At 43.7% G+C, this 21,018-nt stretch overlaps 1 protein-coding gene and 1 pseudogene across 4 annotated transcripts in view; both read right to left on the reverse strand.

Moving 5' to 3' along the window:
- The window catches only part of tmod1 (tropomodulin 1), an 18,743-nt gene extending 9,723 nt beyond the window's left edge, over window positions 1-9,020 (reverse strand). For 3 of the 4 annotated variants that reach the window (XM_055909805.1, XM_055909804.1, XM_055909803.1), the window contains exons 1-5: window positions 8,695-9,019; window positions 6,359-6,582; window positions 4,574-4,730; window positions 2,239-2,355; window positions 149-238 (exon numbers count right to left, since the gene is read on the reverse strand). In XM_055909805.1, coding sequence (XP_055765780.1) covers window positions 149-238; window positions 2,239-2,355; window positions 4,574-4,730; window positions 6,359-6,484 — 490 coding nt within the window. In that variant the 5' untranslated portion in view covers window positions 6,485-6,582; window positions 8,695-9,019. Of the gene's footprint in view, window positions 1-148; window positions 239-2,238; window positions 2,356-4,573; window positions 4,731-6,358; window positions 6,583-8,694 lie in introns of all 4 variants that reach the window. The other variant, XM_055909802.1, reaches the window with a different exon arrangement.
- A 729-nt stretch (window positions 9,021-9,749) lies between these two features.
- LOC129841090 (tudor domain-containing protein 7A-like) lies at window positions 9,750-18,311 on the reverse strand (annotated as a pseudogene).
- Between the last annotated feature and the right edge of the window lie 2,707 nt (window positions 18,312-21,018).

Here is a 21,018-nt window from a genome sequence, read left to right on the forward strand (position 1 = left end):
TTTGGTGCCACTCTTTCTCAAATCCACTTGAAAAGAAAAACCCTAATAAGTACAATACATGAAAGGATAAACAGATGAATCGTTAAAACGATGCCCGAGAGCTTTGGCACTGACAGGAGGGATACAGACACACACACGGTACACTTACTGTTAAGGCCTTGTTTGTTGACTATATTGCTGCTGGCCAAAGCCTCGTAGTACTGCTGGTTACTCATCAGAGTGTGCATTCCCAGAATGGCTGGAGGAAGGGAAGAGAAGAGATGGACAAAAGGAGAGAGAGAGAGAGAGAGAGAGAGAGAGAGAACAGGAAAGAAACATTAAGTGAGAGATGTGGAGAGAGAAGTAGGGAGAGAGAGAAATATAAAGTAGGGAGAAACAAAAAGGTGAGAGAGAAATAGAGGGGAAAGAGAGAGAGAGAGACAGAGAGAGAGAGGGAGATGAGTACATTGTGTCAAATGATGTGAACACTGAGGAGATAAACACAGAAGAGTTGACGTGGGCGTGAGTGCCAACGCTCTCCTTAGTCAAGTAAACATCATATGCTGAACTAAGACAGCAGACAGGACACCCGCAAGTGGGCCTTGAGAGCTGCCTCGTTCAAACTCGCAAACATCCAAGCCAAACTATCGGCTCGCAAAACATTTCACACACAGCAGTAGATAGTCATCGCTGTCGTAGCCAGACATACTGAAGAACAACACGTGTGTCGATGCCAGCGTTTGCAAGTCATTATTGTTATGCTTCTACACCTGCATTGCTTGCTGTTTGGTATTTTAGGCTGGGTTTCTGTACAGCACTTCGAGATATTAGCTGATGTACGAAGGGCTATATAAAATAAACTTGATTTGATTTTGATTAGATTATTAAATACATTGTTTAAATAGCACGTGTCACTGTTGCAGACGTCACACAATGCAGACATTCTCCCTGGCTTGGGTGTGCTCTGCTGCCACAGTTAGAACGGTGCCTATGAACTGCAGGAACATGCTTGACTAGTCAATATGTTTTTGATTATCGCAACAGATCACAGTTTTAGCTTTAATTTTAGCTTTGCTTTCCCCCCGTCTCTCTTTTGCTGTTCAGAGTGCTTAGGTTTTTGAAAAGCGCTTTAAATCAAATGTATTATTATTATTAGTAGTCGTAGTAGTTTTATCTGTAGTCCAGTTTGATGGGAAAACTCAAATAAAATGTGCTTTCTGGACCACCGTAGATGACTTGGAGCACACAATGAACAAAAGAGAGTGAAAAGAGAGCAGTTCAGCAGAAAAGCAACGAAAAAAGAGCCAGTGTATTATTTTCATCTGTCAGAATGATAGAGAGTGTGAGAACAGTTCGTTTTCTTTGAGATAAACAACGGAGAACGAGCGGTCCATTTTAAGCAGCCGTGAAGAGTTAGTTGGAAACTCACCACGAGGAGGCTATGGATTAATTACAAACCATTGGAAATGTCTGGGAGGACCAAAACAAACGCTGGCAAACAAACCACTAGTCACTGATTAACACTAACACTTAGTGAAGCGGGGAGAAATGCAGTCAAGATAATGTGCAGCTAGTGTTAGGGCCGGGACGATAGCAGTATATGAACCAGTACTGAGGCAAAAATGAAAACAAAAAGCCGTCCAAACTCTTTGATCCTTTACAAACCTGCTGTATGTCAAATGTAGTATGCTACAGCTTGGAAAATAAATACATGTGACTCTGGATGACAACATAATGATGGTTGTTTCCAGCATTAGAGCAGTTTTCCTAAAGAAGCTAAATTCGCTTGGTGTTTTACTTCCTTGCCACGATACTAACGAGTCCTGGTATCGTCCCGGCCCTAGCTAGTGTGTGGGCTGGCAAATACCGCGGCTGCTTGTCATAAGGCCCAGAGAGAGGGCAACCATGGTGTCCAACAGCAGTGAGGAGCAGTAATGGAAGGGGTGATGACAATGGCAGCGTATGGGGGGAACAGGGAGAAGGAGGAGAAGAAGGGTGGGATCACTAGAAGAGAGAGGAGAGTTAGAGAGGAAAGGAGGAAGTTACTGACGGAGGACTGAACAGTGAAGTTGATTTCGTGTCAGTGATCGTTCTAAAGGGACTGTTTAGTTAGCGTGGATTTCGACTTATTAGCCGAAGATAGGTGAATAGACTGAAAATGAAAGAGGAACGGTGATAGCGGGGAAACATGGCAAAAAGGGATCTGTTTACGTCGGTCTGTAAATGGGTGTGTGCACGTGAAGGTGCATGTTTTTCTACCGGCAATGTCGCAGATCTCAGCGTCGCTGGCGTTGGCCAGTGCTTCCTCCAGCTCTGGCTCCAGAGTCACATTCTCCATGATGGGGTCCACCATCTTCTTAGGTATAAAGACTTTACCTGGAAGATAGGGGACAGTCATTAATACAATACATGCCACTATTCATCTCCACACGGCACAGCCAGAAGAGGACTGGACACATCTAAGAGCTTGGTTCCTCTCAAGGTTTCTTCCTAGTTCCTCCCTTTCTAGGGACTTTTTCCCTAGCCACCGTGCTTCTGAATCCACATTGCTTGCTCTTTGTGGTTTTAGGCTGGGTATCTGCAAAGCACTTTGTGACAACTGTTGATGTAAAAAGGTCTTTATAAAATACATTTGATTGATTGAATTTGAACTAGCTCGTTAGAACTAGAACGTTTGTAAGGAAATGTTTTAATTGGTCATTTGACTGCAGGAAAGCAGAAACATCAATGCCTCAATACTAAAATAGACTGATCATTACCCAATCACCAGTAGCCAACTACCATTACACAGTGAACATGACCATACATTGCTTTCCATCTTGGTTACACCGGCTGATAATGGAAAATACAAGGCTGATATGCAATAGCATCTTACATCATGGGGCGCTTCTCATATCGTCACTCAGAGTGAGCTGTAAAAAGCCAGGCAGCCTGTTGGGACAGATGGGGCGAAGACCTTCTCGTGTTATACCCAGCCATGTCTGACATGTAGCGCCCCATGTCACGCCGCCCCGGCCAAGCCTCAGCTCACCGGAACAGGATTATGTGAACGAACACTGGGGGGAGGAAGGCAGCAGTGACAGGCTGTGTGTGTGGTCCAATTATCAACCGTTCTCCCAAAGTTTGCAGACTGTGCACTTGTTTTGCACACTCCCCGTCATGGATCTTAAAGGAATCATTGGCTGGAGGGAGTAAATCCATAACGGGAAGTGTGCAAGTGTAGACTTTGAGGAGAAGAGAATTGGGATGTAGCCACAGTCTACCGTATCTGATCTAGGATCAGGTTTCTCTCTGTCCATGTAATCATATTCATTTGGCTCTAAAAGGCTAAACTGATGCTAGATCAGCACTCCTATTCTGAGACTCTTTATGAATACATGGCCAGAGGTCTGAGGTCTTACTCATATCAGCCTCAGGTCCAGGATCCGTTACAGCACAGTCTGTCCTGCTGGCTTTGACTGTAGCCTGGATTATCTGTTCTGTGGTCTGTGGAACCAGTGGAGACGTTCCAACTTCCAACTGGAAAGTCACCTCACCTTCAGGCTAGCTGCTGGGTGCCAGGATGTAGCAGGATGTTCGTCTCTGTGGTTGGTCGGTACCTGTCACCTATCAGGCTTGGCTGAGACACAGTGCTTGCTTGAGAGTTTGAGATCGACAACAATGCAGCCGGACTGCGCAGAATCAGTGATCTACAAATCATCTCGCATCCCAAATAATTATCCTTATGTGATCAAGATTAGAGATTCCGGGCCTTACCTCGCTAAAACTGATCCCCCCAGACTGTACGCTGTCTGGCGGACACACAGAGAGGCAGGCTGATACCCAGCAGGCTACATCTACACCTGAGTTGATCTGGGATGAGTCAGCTGGCACCAGTCCCTGATTTCTACCTGGATATGTCCAGATATAAGGAAGGACGAACTAGAGGACTCAATTGCGGCAGGCCCAGTTTCCCAGAACCAGACTGTCTGAGATCATAATTGGTCTGATAGGTAGGCAGACTCAGCTCAGGCAGTTTCGTAGCTGGATATGTCCAGATATAGGCAAGAACAGATGACCCAGCATAAAAACTGGGTTGTGACTGGGTCCAGTTTCCTGGAACTAGATATTGTCTGAGACCACTGATTGGTCCTGATGGACGTAGGACTTTATTTACATGGCGGTAATGTATCTCGGCCCGCTGACAGTAGGGTTCGCCTCACAAGGTTATTATCACTGCTTATATGTCCCTGGCCACGGTCCATGTAGGCCTTCAGCCACTTCCCCTAGCCAAGCTAGCCCCTATCCCTTCTGTGTTCATAGATCTGACAGGATTACATGTAAACAATAGGAGGATGGCTCCACCACCACAAGTGGAGATTATGACATATTGGTTACACCTATCTGGAGTATGAACCAAAAGGGAACTGGGCTCCTACCACACTTCTCAATGAGGAAACATGGAATTTTAGTTTACTTCCTTGACTGTATTTAAATAGAATGGTGGTCGGCACGGCGCTATGGCAGTGCTCAGATCGGATCTAACAGGGTCCTACCTCTCTTCTCTCCAGTGAAGCACAGGCCTATAGTGGTATTCTGGGGCCTGCGGTCATACCTCTCTTCTCTCCAGTGAACGGAACCAGGTCCTCCTTGTCAGGGTGTTCCTTGGCCTGCTTCTCTAGGTGGGCTACCAGGTTCTCTCTCTGGAAGATTCCGGTCGGCGCCTTCTTGGTCTGATCCTTCTGCCTCATCCCGGCCGGCAACAGGGCATTCTAAAGACAGGAAGGATTGATCATTGGCCGATAATGCTAACAATGAGTTGCACTTACACTAGGTAAGAGGGTATTCTAACCACAGGGAAGGATTGTCATTGGCCAATAATGATAGCAATGGGTGGGATTGCACTTGTTTATATACTACATTTCCACTCACTCTCAAACATTAAACATTGAGATAGTAACACACTTCCTAGTGTGACGCATAACCGAATGTAAGAGTGAAAGGACACATACACACACACAATCACTAACTGTGTTAAAATAACACCAACAGAAATAACAAAGGCAGTTCCCAGACAGCTATTCTTAGACCGCAGAATGCTAAACCAGGTCCATATTATAGCGATAGACCAATATCTTATCTTATCTTTCAGCACCTACAGTGAACTGGCCACTTAAAGAGAGCACAGTATTTATACCTGACATAGTTTAACTCTTTAACATGGCTCTGTGGGAGATCTGGGCGATATTGTCAAAAGTCAGGGAAAGACAGACTAGCACCACTAGACAGACACACACACTCCCCCAGTCATCTAAGCCTGGGCTGGCTCTCCTGGTACTGTAGCTGTCCAGACTTGATGTGAGCTGTCGACCATTCATCATAACCCTATTACAGCTTGTGTCAACACCTCGACAGATGAACTACTTACGGATAAAGATGAAGTCAAGCACCGCCGCATTATACAGTATCATACATATATAATAGGCCGACAACTTAACATATTTATAATATAACAGATGAGGTCTACACTGAGAAATTGCTGTTTTTCTCCACTTTCACTGGGAAGTTGGTTTTGGAAGTTGGTTTTGGAAGATGGTTTTGGAAGATGGTTTTGGAAGATGGTTTTGGAAGATGGTTTGAGGATCACTGTATTGTTTAGACCTGCAACTGCATATTAGAATCGAATATACAGTGATACGATACATAGGCTAATATATGATATGAAAGTGATATGATAGGTTAATATGTTCGTGCTCAAAAAGAATGTCAAAGGTTAAAAAAAAAAAACGTTTTTTTTAAAGTTATGAAATCTGAAATCAATCTGACAGACTGGGGATACATCATCATCATCCAACAATGCTTCCAGCTAAGATCTACTCCTGACTAAGTTGGTTTGAGTATCATTTGTCAGTCTTAGTCTGTGGGAGAATCTCAATTGCAAATTCCTCAAGTCCTTGCTTCTCGCCTCCTTAAAACCCATTGATGAGAAAGCCAGAGGTCCCACCCCTCAGACCATCTCCTCCAATGGGTTTTGAGGAGGCGAGGGGACGCAAATGAGATTCTCCCTATGTTTCTCAAATGGCACCGTAATGCCTATATAGTGAGCTACTTTTAACCAGGGCTCTGGTACACCTGTAAACCTTCATATCTGAATGTTATACCACAGTCTACTTCATAGAGGGTTGTATGTTTTGGTTTAAGGATCTTTTCATAGTCCTAAACTTTTGAACGTGCTAGCGTGATTTAATGCACTGTTCTGTTATTGACCATCTCTCATCTCTGATGAGCTTGTACAAAGATAAATGTTTTAGACTTGCGTCAGGATCGAACTCCTAGCTCCAGATAACCATGTATGCATAACCACACACACACACCAAGAAAATCAGAGTTTTAGACTTACGTCTGGATCTAACTCCTCCAGCTCATCCTCCAGCCTCTGTAGCTCTTCCTCTGAGAGTTTCTTCAGTAGTTCATCCTCGTCCACGTCCCTGTAGTTCACTACTTCCTTCTTATAGGAGGTGGACATGGCGGCGCGATAGAATCCCAACGAATCCCCCCCCCCCCACAAAAAAAAACACCAAAAAAAAGGCAGCTAAGTGCCCAGCAACGTTTTCAAAAAGAAGTCTGCAAGAAGGTGGATGAAAAACAGATGAGACAAGGTTAAGTCAATATGGTTTGATTGGTCAACCAGCTGAGTCCAGCTGAGACCTACAGTTAGGCCTACTAACTGTGTCATAAGGCAGACCTACTGTACATCCAGTTAGGTCTACTAGCTGAGTCATAAGGCAGACCTACTGTACATCCAGTTAGGCCTACTAGCTGAGTCATAAGGCAGACCTACCAGCAAAATCCAAACACCACATCTATCCAATAAATTTGAGATGAGACTACTGGTAAACACCAATAACGTGATGCATTGGCTAAACACTGAAAAGTGGGCCCTTGACTCACAGAAACTAACTTGTGTTGCTTAATGGCCTGGAATGTCCAGAGATGTCGTTAAAATATATATTTTTAAATGTATTAAGAATGCTGTTTGCAGGTCCAACAACACTTCAGCCAACTACCTTAGGCAGAGTTTTTCCCCCCAAAATGCTGGGTGGGGTTGGATTCTACTAGTGGGTTGTGTCCCAAGCCCAGAGCACGGCTCGAAACATCCCTTACCCTTCAATGTTTGCAGATCTGTAAGATTTAATCAATATAGTGGAAGCTTCACCACTACATTGCTTAGGCCAATACCTACGGAGACAATTCAGATCTACAAACATCAGAGGGTTAGGGCCAAGGGGTAGGGAGCAAATTGGGACTGGCTTGATGGGTCATGTAAAAAAAAACACTACAATCTTCATGTGGGTCAAAATAAACATTTGTGAACCACTGCCATTGAACTTAACTTCCCATAGTAGTTTTTTTTTTTTTTTTACATGTAAAGTAGACTACTAACTTTAGGTGGGGGATCACGACCCAAAAACATTTTGAAACCACTGTTTTAAGGAAATAGGCCTGCAGTACTTTTCTTTTCTAGAAGTAAACAGAACAAAACAAAACAGGGAAGGACCTACCTGAATTTGTCCAATAGAAACTCGTTTTCGTTGCAAAACGTTTTCCATTTGGAGTAAAAAAAAAAAAAAAATTCAACAGAATCGGCGTAATAAATACTCCCCAGTACTCTGTCTGTTTGGCTTCACAACTAAACTAGCCTCCTGCTGCTCAGTGAGGAGTTGAAGGTTTGTGGGTCAAACTGCAGCATAAAGCCTGGCCTGCCTCTTAAACCCTGATGGGGGACAGCTGATAAAACAGTTCCCCTGTCAATCCCAGTCATCTTGGGAAAGGGAACACATTTACAGAGGCCTGGAGTCTGATGTAGCAATGCATGATTATGAACATAATGACGGTGTCTCGTAGTTTCCTAGCTCAAGGTTATCGTGCTACATTACGTATACATTTAAGTCATTTAGCAAAGGTCCTTATCCAGAGCAACTTAGTGCATTCATCTTAAGGTAGCTAGGTAAGACAACCACATACCATAAGTACTACTTACACACACAGCACAAATTGTAAGACATTAGGCTAATACAAGTGACATTCAAGAGCTTAACACTAAATCTGTCGAAAAATGCCTGAATTGACAATCTTTTCACAATGTTATTTCAAATGCCCATTTGTTCCAATATAAAATCGATTATGTTAACTGCAAACAATGTTATGCTGTATTAGGAAAGTAGTGGAGTTGGGAGATAAGTTCATGTTTAGAACGCTTGTAATTGTCCCTATCAGTTTCTGGAGTTGATGCAAAGCAGGCCAGGCTTAAAAAATAATGCGAAAGGTTGTTTTTGTCATTGGGTAGTAGACCTGCAATATTTTGGTATTATTTTAAAAGTACACTTCAATTGTGATTTAAAAGCCATAGGTTAACAAGATATAGGTCGGGAATTTATGCAGGCAGACAGCTGTCTGTCATTCATAGGCAGATTCGATGACAGGCAGAAAATGAAAAGAATGCATAACTTTGCATTATAAATACTAAAATGAACAAATTGCTTATTCAAAGTAACACAATACTTCAGTTTTTTTACCCACACTTCGAGAGAACACCGGTTCCTTTGAAGCGTCAGTTAGGGTCTGGGTTAAATCATGAGATATGGCAAAAGTTCTTTATATGCTAATTATTCGTGAGTTTCTGTATTTGTTAAGGACTAGTCCGCTAGAACAAGAAGTTATTTCATATGCACGTACCTCCTCCACTGCTTATCCCGGCTATTTATAGCGAACGGGTCCCGCTTTGTGACAGTTGAATACTTTGACCAGATATGGATTCTTTTCTGGCCAGTCGAGTCACACTAAAGAGTCGCTTCATACAAGAAAAGTAAAGTACGCCGCAACCAAGGGGGGAAAAAGTTCGGAATCCGCACGGATATCCTCGAATGTTGTCAACTGCAGTCGAGTTGAAATCCTTAACTTAGCTTTCAACTTGTCTTTCAGTAGTTTGCGTAATGTAGTACAACACTCCCACGAAGGCAAAGTAAACTCACCAACCCCTACTCCTCCTCACCCGGCGCTGCCAGTCAAGTGACGTCACACTTATTCTCCAGGCAAGTGCGCTACATGGACATCAAATGATACTCGCCATTTACATTACCGGTAGAGTAGACATTACCGGTACATTAGAATAACAGCAAAAACAATAGCGCGTTTATCGTAAATAATAAAAACCTTTGTCTTTGAATACCATTTCGAATAATGTTTTAATTGAACACAATTCACAAACAGAATTCTCCTTTCATATTCCACTCACAGTATAAACAGCATAGTAGTTATACATTGTATTATCATTCATTACTAATAACAAAGTAGTGCTTTTTAATGAATAATTTATTCAGCTAAATCTACATTCATCAATTTCCTTCAAAAGTTAATACTGTGAGATGCCACGCACAAAAAGCTAAATAAGTGTATGTCAAATACATTTCAAAAGTCAAGGTATTGAAACACGACTTAAATACATTATTATTTAAAAGTTAAAATGTAAGTAAAAGACAAACAAAATCACAAGTTAGAAGGACAAATGGACAAACTTTCTATGCAAAGTATTTGATAGAAGATTGAAACTGAACGATAAAGGACACTTTTTGTATACTGTATACACTTGAACGACATAACCTACTAAGGAGATCGATGGGGTCGGTACTGCTGTTTAATCCCTTTCTCTGTATATGCACAACTGCAAATTGATTCACCCCCCCCCCCCCCCCCCCCCCCCCACATATAAGGGAGAAAAAAAAATCAGTTCTATGCTTCAGACATTGCTAAGCTGATAAGACTGCGGTTCTGCATAAATAGCTCCTCAATGACCTGTGACACTCTGGCAGATCTTTGTGACCTGTGGAATAAGTGAAAGGGATACCAACAGTTATATGCTGCATGTAGTGCTGTAAATCATTTCAGCATATGTGATAGACTCTGGCAGAGTTCTACCTGTGTGGCATAAGAAAAAGATACCACAGTCTTATACGCTCTGTCTATCCAGTCCGGTTCTACGGGGCGGTACTCAGCTCCTCTGGGAAGTCAGCCATGACGTTGTGAAACCAGATGTCTCTCCTCTGAAATGGGGCCTGATCAAAAGCAGTGCACTACGTAAGGAATAGGGTGCCATTTCAGATGCAACCAGTGACTTTGTGTTATCCTTTTTGAAATGTATGTCGCTACTGGCTATTTATGTATTTTTTGTAAATTCTCAAATAAATTCTATAAATTCATCAACCAATCACCTTCCTGTCCCAGGGAAGCTCCGCCTCCACCACACTCCACATGGGCCACCAGGGTCTTCTTCTCTAACAGTTGTATTGCCTCAGCCATGTGAAAACAAAACAAAGCCCATAAATCAGCTAGGACTAAAAACACAATGACGTCAACAGACTTCATTCCAGAGACAAGTGTGTGACTGGCTTTTTTCATTTGTATAAAATCAACAAAAAAACTGTGGAGGCCTCCAAGCCCTAATCTGTCCACTCACTTATGGTCCACCTTGGCGGCGTAGACCTGGCCTTTCTGTACATCTCCGGGCCCCGGCGTCTCCTCCCTCTGGTTGTAGTAAAGGACCATCGCTCCCATCAGCTTGTACAGGTCCTGAGTTTGATTTTGACACATTTCAAATGTACTGAACACAAATATAAAAACGCAACATGCAAGAGTTACAGTTCGTATGAGGAAAATCGGTCAATTTAAATAAATTCATTAGGCCGTAATCTATGGATTTCACATGACTGGGAATACAGATATGCATCTGTTGGTAAGATACCTTTACCTGCAATTCTGTGCATTTTGCCATGGCTAATATGTGTTCTTTTGTACAAACATAATAAAATATATACTCCTATAGTCATTGTTTTTTGAACATTAAATGCTCCCTGACTGTCTAGCTTTTCTTTTGGTGATTGTCATTCCTCAAAGATTATATTTAAAAAATGATAAAGCACCGTTATCTTTTCTACATACTTTACATGTGTTTTTAGTCATCTTAGTTCACACTGAAAGCAATCATTTTTACAGTTTGGCAAAGAAATCCATGTCACTTGAGTTCAACAATACAGACTAAAATATACAAACATATATATACAAATACACGTGATCACCAAGACGAAACAAAATCATAGTCTAAGACTAATTCCACCATTAACCATTTCTGTGCAGAGTCCCAAATGGCACCCTTTTCCCTTACATAGTGCGCTACTTTTGTGCAAATGTAGTGCACCATGTAGGGAATAGGGTGCCATTTGGGACGCAACAATTGACAGCTTTCTTGAACTGCTTAACTGCAGCACAAAGTGTCCCGGGTGACAGGCCACAGACACGTAGACGTCCATGTTCTGGCCCGCCTGGGGAAGCTCCATGAGAAGGGACAGCGCAGGTGACCAAAGTGGGGGTGAGCACTTTTGACGTGTCCCCGGCACCATCCAGAGGGCTGGGTGTCTTTTTGGAGACAGGGATAGGGCGCGGGCTGGGCTGTCGAGGGTAAACTGACCCACCATGTTGGCGACCATGGTGTCGAGGAAACTGGGGGTAGGGAGACCGTCCTTCTGGGGTCCGGGGGAGGCTTCCATAGGTCAGAGGTCACCATCTGGTGGTTAACACCGTTGGTGACATCCTGGCAGCCCTGAGGGGTAAACAGGTAGATGTGCAGCAGCTTGGCCTGGTCCATCGTCGAGCTCTATAGAAAAGGAGAGAGTTAAAAATGCATGGAGATTGACATGACATAGGAGAATCAATAACATTTCATTTTAAAGTTCAGCTTGGAGATCTACAGCGCATAGAGGAAAGGAGGTAGAGGGTTAGAAGCTTGAAGATCTAACAGTACAGAAGGAAAATCAATCGAAAACATGTTTATCTTTTTCCCTTTTCAAAGTGCTTTTAACTAAAGGGGAAGAGAGGGTTAAAATCAGTCCGAGCCTTTCATGTTGTCTTTTTTGGACATCCAGTGTGCCTACTTTCAGTTTGTGGCTTCTGAAAGCTGATGAAAGCTATGCTAATGAGGACAACTCTGTGGCCCAATTCTTTCATTGCGCCAGCTGTGGATCACACCTGCTTCTAAATGTCTAATCAACTCACCCGTCTATGCTTCACTTTTTCCAAGCATCATATTGCTGCTCTTGAAGCAAGCAAATTTAATAGTTTTGTTTAAAAAGTGTGCCTACTGCAATTTCTTTCCAAATTACATTCTGAACCAGCTGTTCAGCTAGCTGTTACCACACCTGTGGTACAAAAACAGTTGATACAGTGCAGTCAGAAAGTATTCAGACCCCTTGACTTTTTACACATTGTGTTATGTGAGTCTTATTTCAAAATTGATTCAATTGTCCCCCCCCCTCCCCCTCAATCTACACACAATACCCCATAATGACAAATCAAAAACAGGTTTTTAGAAATACTGAAGAGTGGCTTCCGTCTGGCCACTCTACCATAAAGGCCTGATTGGTGGTGTGCTGCAGAGATGGTTGTACATCTGGAAGGTTCTCCCATCTCCACAGAGGAACTGTGGCGCTCTGTCAAAGTGACCATCGGGTTCTTGGTCACCTCCCTGACTAAGGTCCTTCTCTCCTGATTGCTCAGTTTGGCCGGGTGGACAGATCTTGGTGGTTACAAACTTCTTCAATTTAGAATGATTGAGGCCACTGTGTTCTTGGGGACCTTCAATGCCTTGACACAAACCTGTCTCGGAGCTCTACAGACAATTCCTTCGACCTCATGGCTTGGTTTTAACTCTGACATGCACTGTCAACTGTGGGACCTTATGTAGACAGGTGTGTGCCTTTCCAAATCATGTCCAATCAATTGAATTTACCACAGGTGGACTCCAATCAAGTTGTAGAAACATTGCAAAGATGATCAATGGAAACAGGATGCACCTGAACTCAATTTCGAGTCTCACAGCAAAGGGTCTGAATACTTACGTAAATAAGCTATGTTTTTTTTACATTTTGAATAAATTTGCACACCAAAAATGACCTGTTTTCGCTTTGTCATTTTGAGGTATTGTGTGTAGATTGATGAGGGAAAAAATTCATTTCATTTCATCCATTTTAGAATAAGGCTGTAACGTAACAAAATGTGGAAAAAGTCAAGGAGTCGAAAAAGCCATGAGTCTTTCCGTCCGACCTGTGGTGGGATGACCATGAGCTAGTACAGGAACAGAGGAGGGATCTCTCTCAGCTCTATCACCTCTACAGAGGCTGGGACTCCCAGGTCCACAAATCAAATTTGATATCTAGCACTCTGCTACCATGGAGGTTGGTGATCTGACAGGGTTACACGGACATACTGTTTTGTAAAAGCAAGCACAGCGCAGAATAACAGAGCAGAGAATTGGTTTGAAACGCATAAGGTTTCACTATTACATTGATTTTGGGGTGAACAGGTGTATTGTCAGAGAACACCCCATTGGGATACGTGTTCCTTCCATGTCCCCAAGTGTCTTCCCCATGTTGTTTATTCTCCAGACAGTCTCCTACCTCTACTCTGGACCACCTTCCTTTATACAGGGCCAGGCAGCACTTCCCACAGAACGGCGTGGACACCAGAGACTCTGACATCACCTGGCGAAGAGACGATCAACAACATATTGTGAATCACATAACAATATTAGGCTATATGTGTAACAGCAATTTGTCCCCCCCCCCCCAAAAAAAGAGAATGGTGCGACTATCCCAACTGTCCTCACGTACCTGGGTTTATGAAGAAGGCCTCAATCTTCTCCAGGATCTTGTTGAGCTTGACCCGACCTCGGGAGGGCAGCTGGCAGAAGACGCTTTCGTCAGAACACACGTCGGTCACAGACACATTCGTATAGGTGCTGTTGACCTGGAGGAGAAACCACCGACATATTCAAACTCCAAACTTAGGAAATATGGGACAACACATTCATGAACACCTAATTGAGAATAAACCCTCATTACAGTGAGAAACAGAGAGAGATGGAGATAGATGACCTCACACGGCAAGACAAAACAGGACGGGAATGCATTTCAGATGGAGGAAGCACAAGATGAAGGAAAAAGGAAACCGCACACTGCTCTTGATAGTATCACCGATCCACAATAAGCCTACGTATCGGTCACAGGCATTCGTCAGAGCTTTTGTGAAAAACATTTTTTAAATTGGAGGAAGCACAGAACATAATATTGCATGTGGTACCTACTGCCGGTGTGGCATAGAGCAAGGCCATTAACCCCGTAATGTGCTCCACTCCGAGGCTGACCCTCTGCTGCTCCCAGCATGTCAGAGACGGAGCGAGACAGAAAGGGAGCGAGCGAGAGAAAGATGGAGAAAGAGACGGTGACAGAGCGTGAGGGAGAGAGAGAAAAGAGAGCGGGAAAGAGAGCGAGAGCGATTAAAATCAACCTCTTGCCTCATATTACATCCCAGAGGTGCTTAGATCTGAGAGGATCCCTGAAGGATAAAGACAGCAGATTAAACACACAAGAATGTGGAACACCATCAACTGTGGTGACGTGTCACGTGTAAATAAACATTACATTTAGCTAACTGCTTGTATTCTCCAGCACGCAAATCCCAACTCGTCTTTCCAACGAATCCTTCTCAGTAGACACATCGTAGTTGCGACGCTCAGAAGAGACGGGGGAAATGGGAGTTGAACTTGGTTAACAGCTAGTGTACAGGTAGCCGCATGGAAGGGCAGCTTGAGGAAGTCTTTCTGCAGCTCCAATAGCGTGGTTCTACTGAGGACCTCAGAGAAGCCATGGACCACGTAGTACACCTGTAGAGCAACAAGGCAGTCTGGATATAAACAGGGCCTTGAACTCTCTGTGGACTGAAAACCTACAAGGTACAGCCTTCTAGTAGTACACCTGCATGGCTGGTTACTGGGCTAGTGGTCCAGGTAAAACACCTGATGGGCAACAAGACAAGTCTGGTTATAAACAGGGTCTTGTAGGTGATGTGGACTGGACACCTGTAACTAAGCCTAGCATAGGAAGGGCCAATAAAGCATTCTCATTATTTCCTGCTTCCCATGATTATTATTTTTCACACTAGACTGTAAAATCCAACAAAAAAGTTGGCAGAAAAGTATCCCCATGAGGCCATTCTAACCCATTACCACACACTTCTCTTTTCACCGCATTTTAATAGGCCAATGTTTGTTGAACTTTTCACCACCTAATCGTGTTTTGGCTCACAGTTCCCTGCAGCGCTTCACAAACCTATAGGGGAGATTTCCTAGTCAATGTGTACTCTATCAGTTTCTTCTATTGGAGTTGGCTCAGGATTGGGAGGGAATCCATTTCAAGAGTCGATTCCCGACTCCAGGAATTGAGGAATCAGAAATTACTCCAATATATGATCACCTGAATAAACAATGAATAAATACAAGAATATTTCTGGAGGAGAACAGGCAGCCCTACCTTGGCCTTGTACTCCGTGGCGGGGCCGTAAATGATGGCCTTATTTTTGTTGTCGGGCATGGGGTACTCCATGGTGCAGATGGCCAGTAAGAGAGACAGGTTGGCCAGGATGTCCTCTGGGAAGGGGGACCTTGAAGGTCTCCTGGTAGAGCTTGGTGAGTGCGTGGGCCCACAGGCCGTGGCTGTATTTAGACAGCAGCTCCTTCAGTCTGAGGCGCGCCTCCGCAGGGATGCTCACCGCTGTAGGGGAGAAGGGGGATAGGGGTATTGGGGGTAGGGGAGCCCATCCATGTGGGGGAGGTGAGGAACGGAGGAGTTGGGGAGGTGGGGGTGAGGGAGGGGGGAGTAGGGAGTAGGGGAGAAACAGGTAGTTGTGGGCTTCCATGAGGGCGAGAAGGACGTAGGGCAGGGTCTCCACAAATGGCAGGTGGGTGTAGGGAGTAGGTGGGAAGGAGAGGGCTTCCACAAGGTAGAGGGGGCAGTTGGAGAGGTGGGGGTATGGGTTGGGGAGTTCTTCCATAAGTGGGCCGGTGGAGTAGGCGAAGTCTGACTCTGGTTCAAGGAGGGGCTCCGCAGTGAATAGAATAGAGGGGCCAGTTTCACTGGGTTGGCGGTGACTGGTTTGACTGGAGCGGTAGTGATGGGTTTGGCTAGGAGGGTTGTGGCTGGTTTGACAGTATAAGGGGCCGTTGGGGGTTTGACTGGTGCGACAGCAGTGCTGGGGGGTTTGGGCTGAGGGGGGTAGACCAGCCTATCTGCGCGATTGGTACTAACAGGCTTCTCAACCTGAAACACAAAGTTTCACTCAATGCATCAAAGTGCATTTTTAAAGTGCACGAAACATCTCAAAACACTACAGTAAAAAGGTGTGACTATTTAATGTTCTGAAAATCTGTGGGTGAAAAATAACGGGGGAGCTATTCTATCATTTCCTTTTGATGCTGATAGAAGGGAAACAAAGAGAATATGATTTTCCACTAGATACTTACTGAGCAGTTATGTGTCCAGTTCTCCAGGTCTATGACTGCTTGTCCAGGTAGGTCCTGGTTGTGCATGTCCCGGTACACAGAGGGCAGCTTGGACAGCCACAGACCACTGCAGTACTTCTTCAGCACCTCAGAGATCCGACTCTGGACCACCTGGGGGTTGCAGCCTCCCGGCTGAAGGGCTTTGGGCGTCGGAGGAGGAGCAGAGACGTTACTGATGGTAACGGAGGGAGCTGGGAAATAGTAGGATGAATGGATGACACATTATTACATAGTATACCAGCCAGTCATGTCCAGTAGGGTAAAAACATTTTGAAATGTTTTGTACAGTAACACTACCACCACTAAAGCATCCAGAGGACAGATATGCACTGTTCCTTTTATTTCTTACTTGTATTTTTTAAACTGCATTGTTGGTTTGGGGCTTGTAAGTAAGCATTTCACCTGTTGTATTCGGAATGTGTGACTAATGAAATGTTATTTAAAACCAGATGGCCTCTAGGGGCATACATAGCATACACTTCCTAGGAAGAAATACTCTCAGTCTTTCGGATTTCAGACAAAATCTCCACTATGAATCTGCTGCCATGGAATTAGCCAAATCTCCAACTGGAGAAAGGTGGGTCCCACTTGACTTACCAGGAGCTTTCTGGGTGGTATTCGAAATTTGATAGTTGACTTCATTCACCGGTCTAGAAAAAAGCTAAATTTCTTGTCTGGCCTGAAAAAAGACAGAGGTAGAGTAATATCTGTTGGTACTATTTGAGTGCAGAGAAGACATTTTGCACTAATGTTACATCAAATGACATTAAATACGGTATAACATCACAAACCACCTATGCCTTACACAATGGTGTGTGTTAGTGACTTGTGTTAGAGGCTTCTCTGAAGGAAGACAAGGGGAGAGATGGAAGAGGTAGATGTCAGTGATGATAGCATCCTGCTTCACTTTTTCACTCACTGATTGTATTAATATGTGCAAAGAATCAGGAGAGAGAGAGACGGAGAGAGAAATATAATTTTGGTCTGCAAGGCCCTTATTCTTAGATAAAAATAAAAAAAATCAAGTTCTCAAAGGAATAGTGAACTGGGCCATCGAGGAAAGACACATTCAGAAAAAGAGCCATTGTCAGATGACACTGACTGTGACAAGGACAGACGAGACCTACCATAAAACACAAAGTTTGAAGCCAATTTCGACCTCATCTGACAGTTCAGCATCTGGGAGCTGCCAGGCGCCCTCTTGCTGGACTTCTGACGGGCGACCAGCTGAGCGATGTGGGCCGTTTCTTGACAGACTGCGGCGAAGCACATTATCTACAGGAGAAATACGGAGAGTACAAGCTCATACAAAATGACACATATTGGCTTAAATCTTTAATCTGACTAGCTCAACTCTCCTCAAACTCCAAATCTGTCCTTCCTCCTGAAATGTGCAAGTCTTCACTTCCCTCCATAGATTGAAAAGGAAAGTGGCAGGTAGAAAGGAAACGGCTGGTACAAGGGTTTTGTTTGCTTAGTCGGCTCGGGGATTCAAACCAGCGACATTTCGGTTACTGGCCCAACGCTCTTAACCACTAGGATACCAGCCACCCGTTTATTGGGACGTAGGCCTTACCTCCCCAATGCAATTCTCCATCCTGACCACAGAGGGGATACTGCGGAGGAGGCATTCCAGTGAAGGGTAGCCCAGCTTTCGGTCAGGGATGAACTCCCCCGTCAGCGGCCTGTATTCCGCCTGATGGACACCCCGTTCTTATTGGTCTGGAGGACAGCCCGGAGCATTTTCTTCATCAGACATCATGACACCTGGTCAGGAACATAATGATAGCTGCTGGAAGTAGTTTGGGGGTAGGGGTGCTGCGATGGGGGAAATGTAGAATATTTTTTGCAGGTGCTGAAGACTTCTACGTCAGTCTGCAGATACAGGACTAGTAAATGCCCAGTGCACTACTTTTGTGATGTTTTTTAACTATGTAATAATTTAAATGGTCTGTTCATTCCTTTTTGTAGACACTCTTACCCAGAGCAACTTACGGATTACATTTTCATACTGGTCCCCCATGGGAATCAAACCCACAACCATAGCATTGCCAACAGCATGCTCTACCAACTGAGCCACATTATCACATCATCACAAACCACTTGATGTCTCAATGTACACAATTATTGTATTGTGCATTGTTTTTCTTCATGGTGATGGAAAGTCTACAGGTACAAACCTAGATGATTATTCTTATATATATATATATATATATATTAAATGTAACCTTAATTTAACTAGGCAAGTCAGTTAAGAACAAATTCTTATTTACAATGACAGCCTACACCAGCCAAGCCCAGACGATGCTGGGCCAATTGTGTGCCGCCTTATGGGACTCCCAATCACAGCCAGTTGTGATACAGCCTGGAATCGAACCAGGGTGTCTGTTGTGACGCCTCAAGCACTGAGATGCAGTACCTTAGACCTGCGCCACTCGGGATGACCAGCCTATGTACAATACAGCAATGTACATTTATCTTAAGTGGTTTGTAAGGACGGTAAATAAATACTGCAAAAAAAAAGGGCTTGTTTTCCATGTATTCACATGGAAAAGTCCACAGACCCACTCCAAAAGGCTTTCGGAGCTATCATCGACTCAGTGGGTTTTGTCCAACCTGTCTCCGGACCTACTAACTGCCACAGTCTGGACCTAGTTTTGTCCCGTGGAATAAACATTGTGGATCTTAATGTTTTTCCTCACAATCCTGGACTATCGGACCACCATTTTATTACATTTGCAATCGCAACAAATAATCTGCTCAGACCCCAACCAAGGATCATCAAAAGCCGTGAAATAAATTCTCGGACAACCCAAAGATTCCTAGATGCCCTTCCAGACTCCCTCCACCTACCCAAGGACGTCAGAGTACAAAAATCGGACAACTACCTAACTGAGGAACTAAATTTAACCTTGCGTATTACCCCAGATGCAGTCGCACCCCTAAAAACAAAAAAACATTTGTCATAAGAAACTAGCTCCCTGGTATACAGAAAATACCCGAGCCCTGAAGCAAGCTTGCAGAAAATTGGAACGGAAATGGCGCTACACCAAACTGGAAGTCTTCTGACTAACTTGGAAAGACAGTACCGTGCAGTATCGAAGAGCCCTCACTGCTGCTCGATCATCCTATTTTTCCAACTTAATTGAGGAGAATAAGAACAATGAAAAATGTATTTTGATACTGTTGCAAAAATTCAGCATTCCCCAAGAGAGGATGACTTTCACTTCAGCAGTGATAAATTCATGACCTTCTTTGACGAAAAGATCATGATCTTAAGAAAGCAAATTACGGACTCCTCTTACGGACTCCGCATATTTCTCCAAAGCTCAGAGACACTCAAGTTTTTTAATACTATATATCCTGACACATTGATGAAAATAGTCTTGGCCTCTAAACCTTCAAGCTGCACACTATCCCTATTCCAACTAAACTACTGAAAGAGCTGCTTCCTGTGCTTTGCCCTCCAATGTTGAATATAATAAACGGTTCCCTATCCACCGGATGTGTACCAAAAGTGGCAGTAATAAAGACTCTTTTGAAAAAGCCAAACCTTGACCCAGAAAATATTAAAAACTCTCGGCCTATATCGAATCTCCCATTGTTCTCAAAAATGTTTTGAAAAAGCTGTTGTGTAGCAACTCACTGCCTTCCTGAAGACAAACTGTCACGTTCCTGACCTGTTTTCTGTTGTTTTGTATGTGTTTAGTTGGTCAGGACGTGAGCTGGGTGGGAATTCTATGTTGTGTGTCTAGTTTGTCTGTTTCTATGTCAGCCTAGTGTGGGTTCTCAATCAGAGACAGATGGTAGTCGTTGTCTCTGATTGAGACTCATATATAGGAGGCTTGTTTTGTGTTGGGATTTTGTGGGTGTTTGTTACCTGTCTCTGTGTTTGTGTTCTGCACCAGATAGGTCTGTATCGGTTTTGCACATTTGTTATTTTGTATGTTGTTTGTAGTGTTTCACGTGTTCTTAATTAAACATGTTTAACACTAGCCACGCTGCACTTTGGTCCAATCCTTGCTACTCCTCTTCGGATGAAGAGATGGAAGAAGCCCGTTACACAAACAATGTATACAAAACACTTCAGTCTGGTTTTAGACCCCATCATAGCACTGAGACTGCACTCGTGAAGGTGGTAAATGACCTTTTAATGGCATCAAACCAAGGCTCTGCATCTGTCCTCGTGCTCCTAGACCTTAGCGGTGCTTTTGATACCATCGATTACCACATTCTTTCGGAAAGATTGGAAACCCAAATTGGTATACACGGACAAGTTTTGGCCTGGTTTAGATCTTATCTGTCGGAAAGATATCAGTTTGTCTCTGTGGATGGCTTGTCTTCTGACAAATCAACTGTAAATTTCAGTGTTCCTCAAGGTTCCGTTTTAGGACCACTCTTGTTTTCACTATATACAGTTGAAGTCGGAAGTTTACATACACCTTAGCCAAATACATTTAAACTCAGTTTTTCACAATTCCTGACATTTAATCCTAGTAAAAATTCCCTGTCTTAGGTCAGTTAGGATCACCACTTTACTTTAAGAATGTGAAATGTCAGAGATAGTTGAGAGAATTATTTATTTCAGCTTTCATTTCTTTCGTCACATTCCCAGT

Source organism: Salvelinus fontinalis, chromosome 42, assembly GCF_029448725.1.
Source record: "Salvelinus fontinalis isolate EN_2023a chromosome 42, ASM2944872v1, whole genome shotgun sequence".
NCBI classification, from domain to species: Eukaryota; Metazoa; Chordata; class Actinopteri; order Salmoniformes; family Salmonidae; genus Salvelinus; species Salvelinus fontinalis.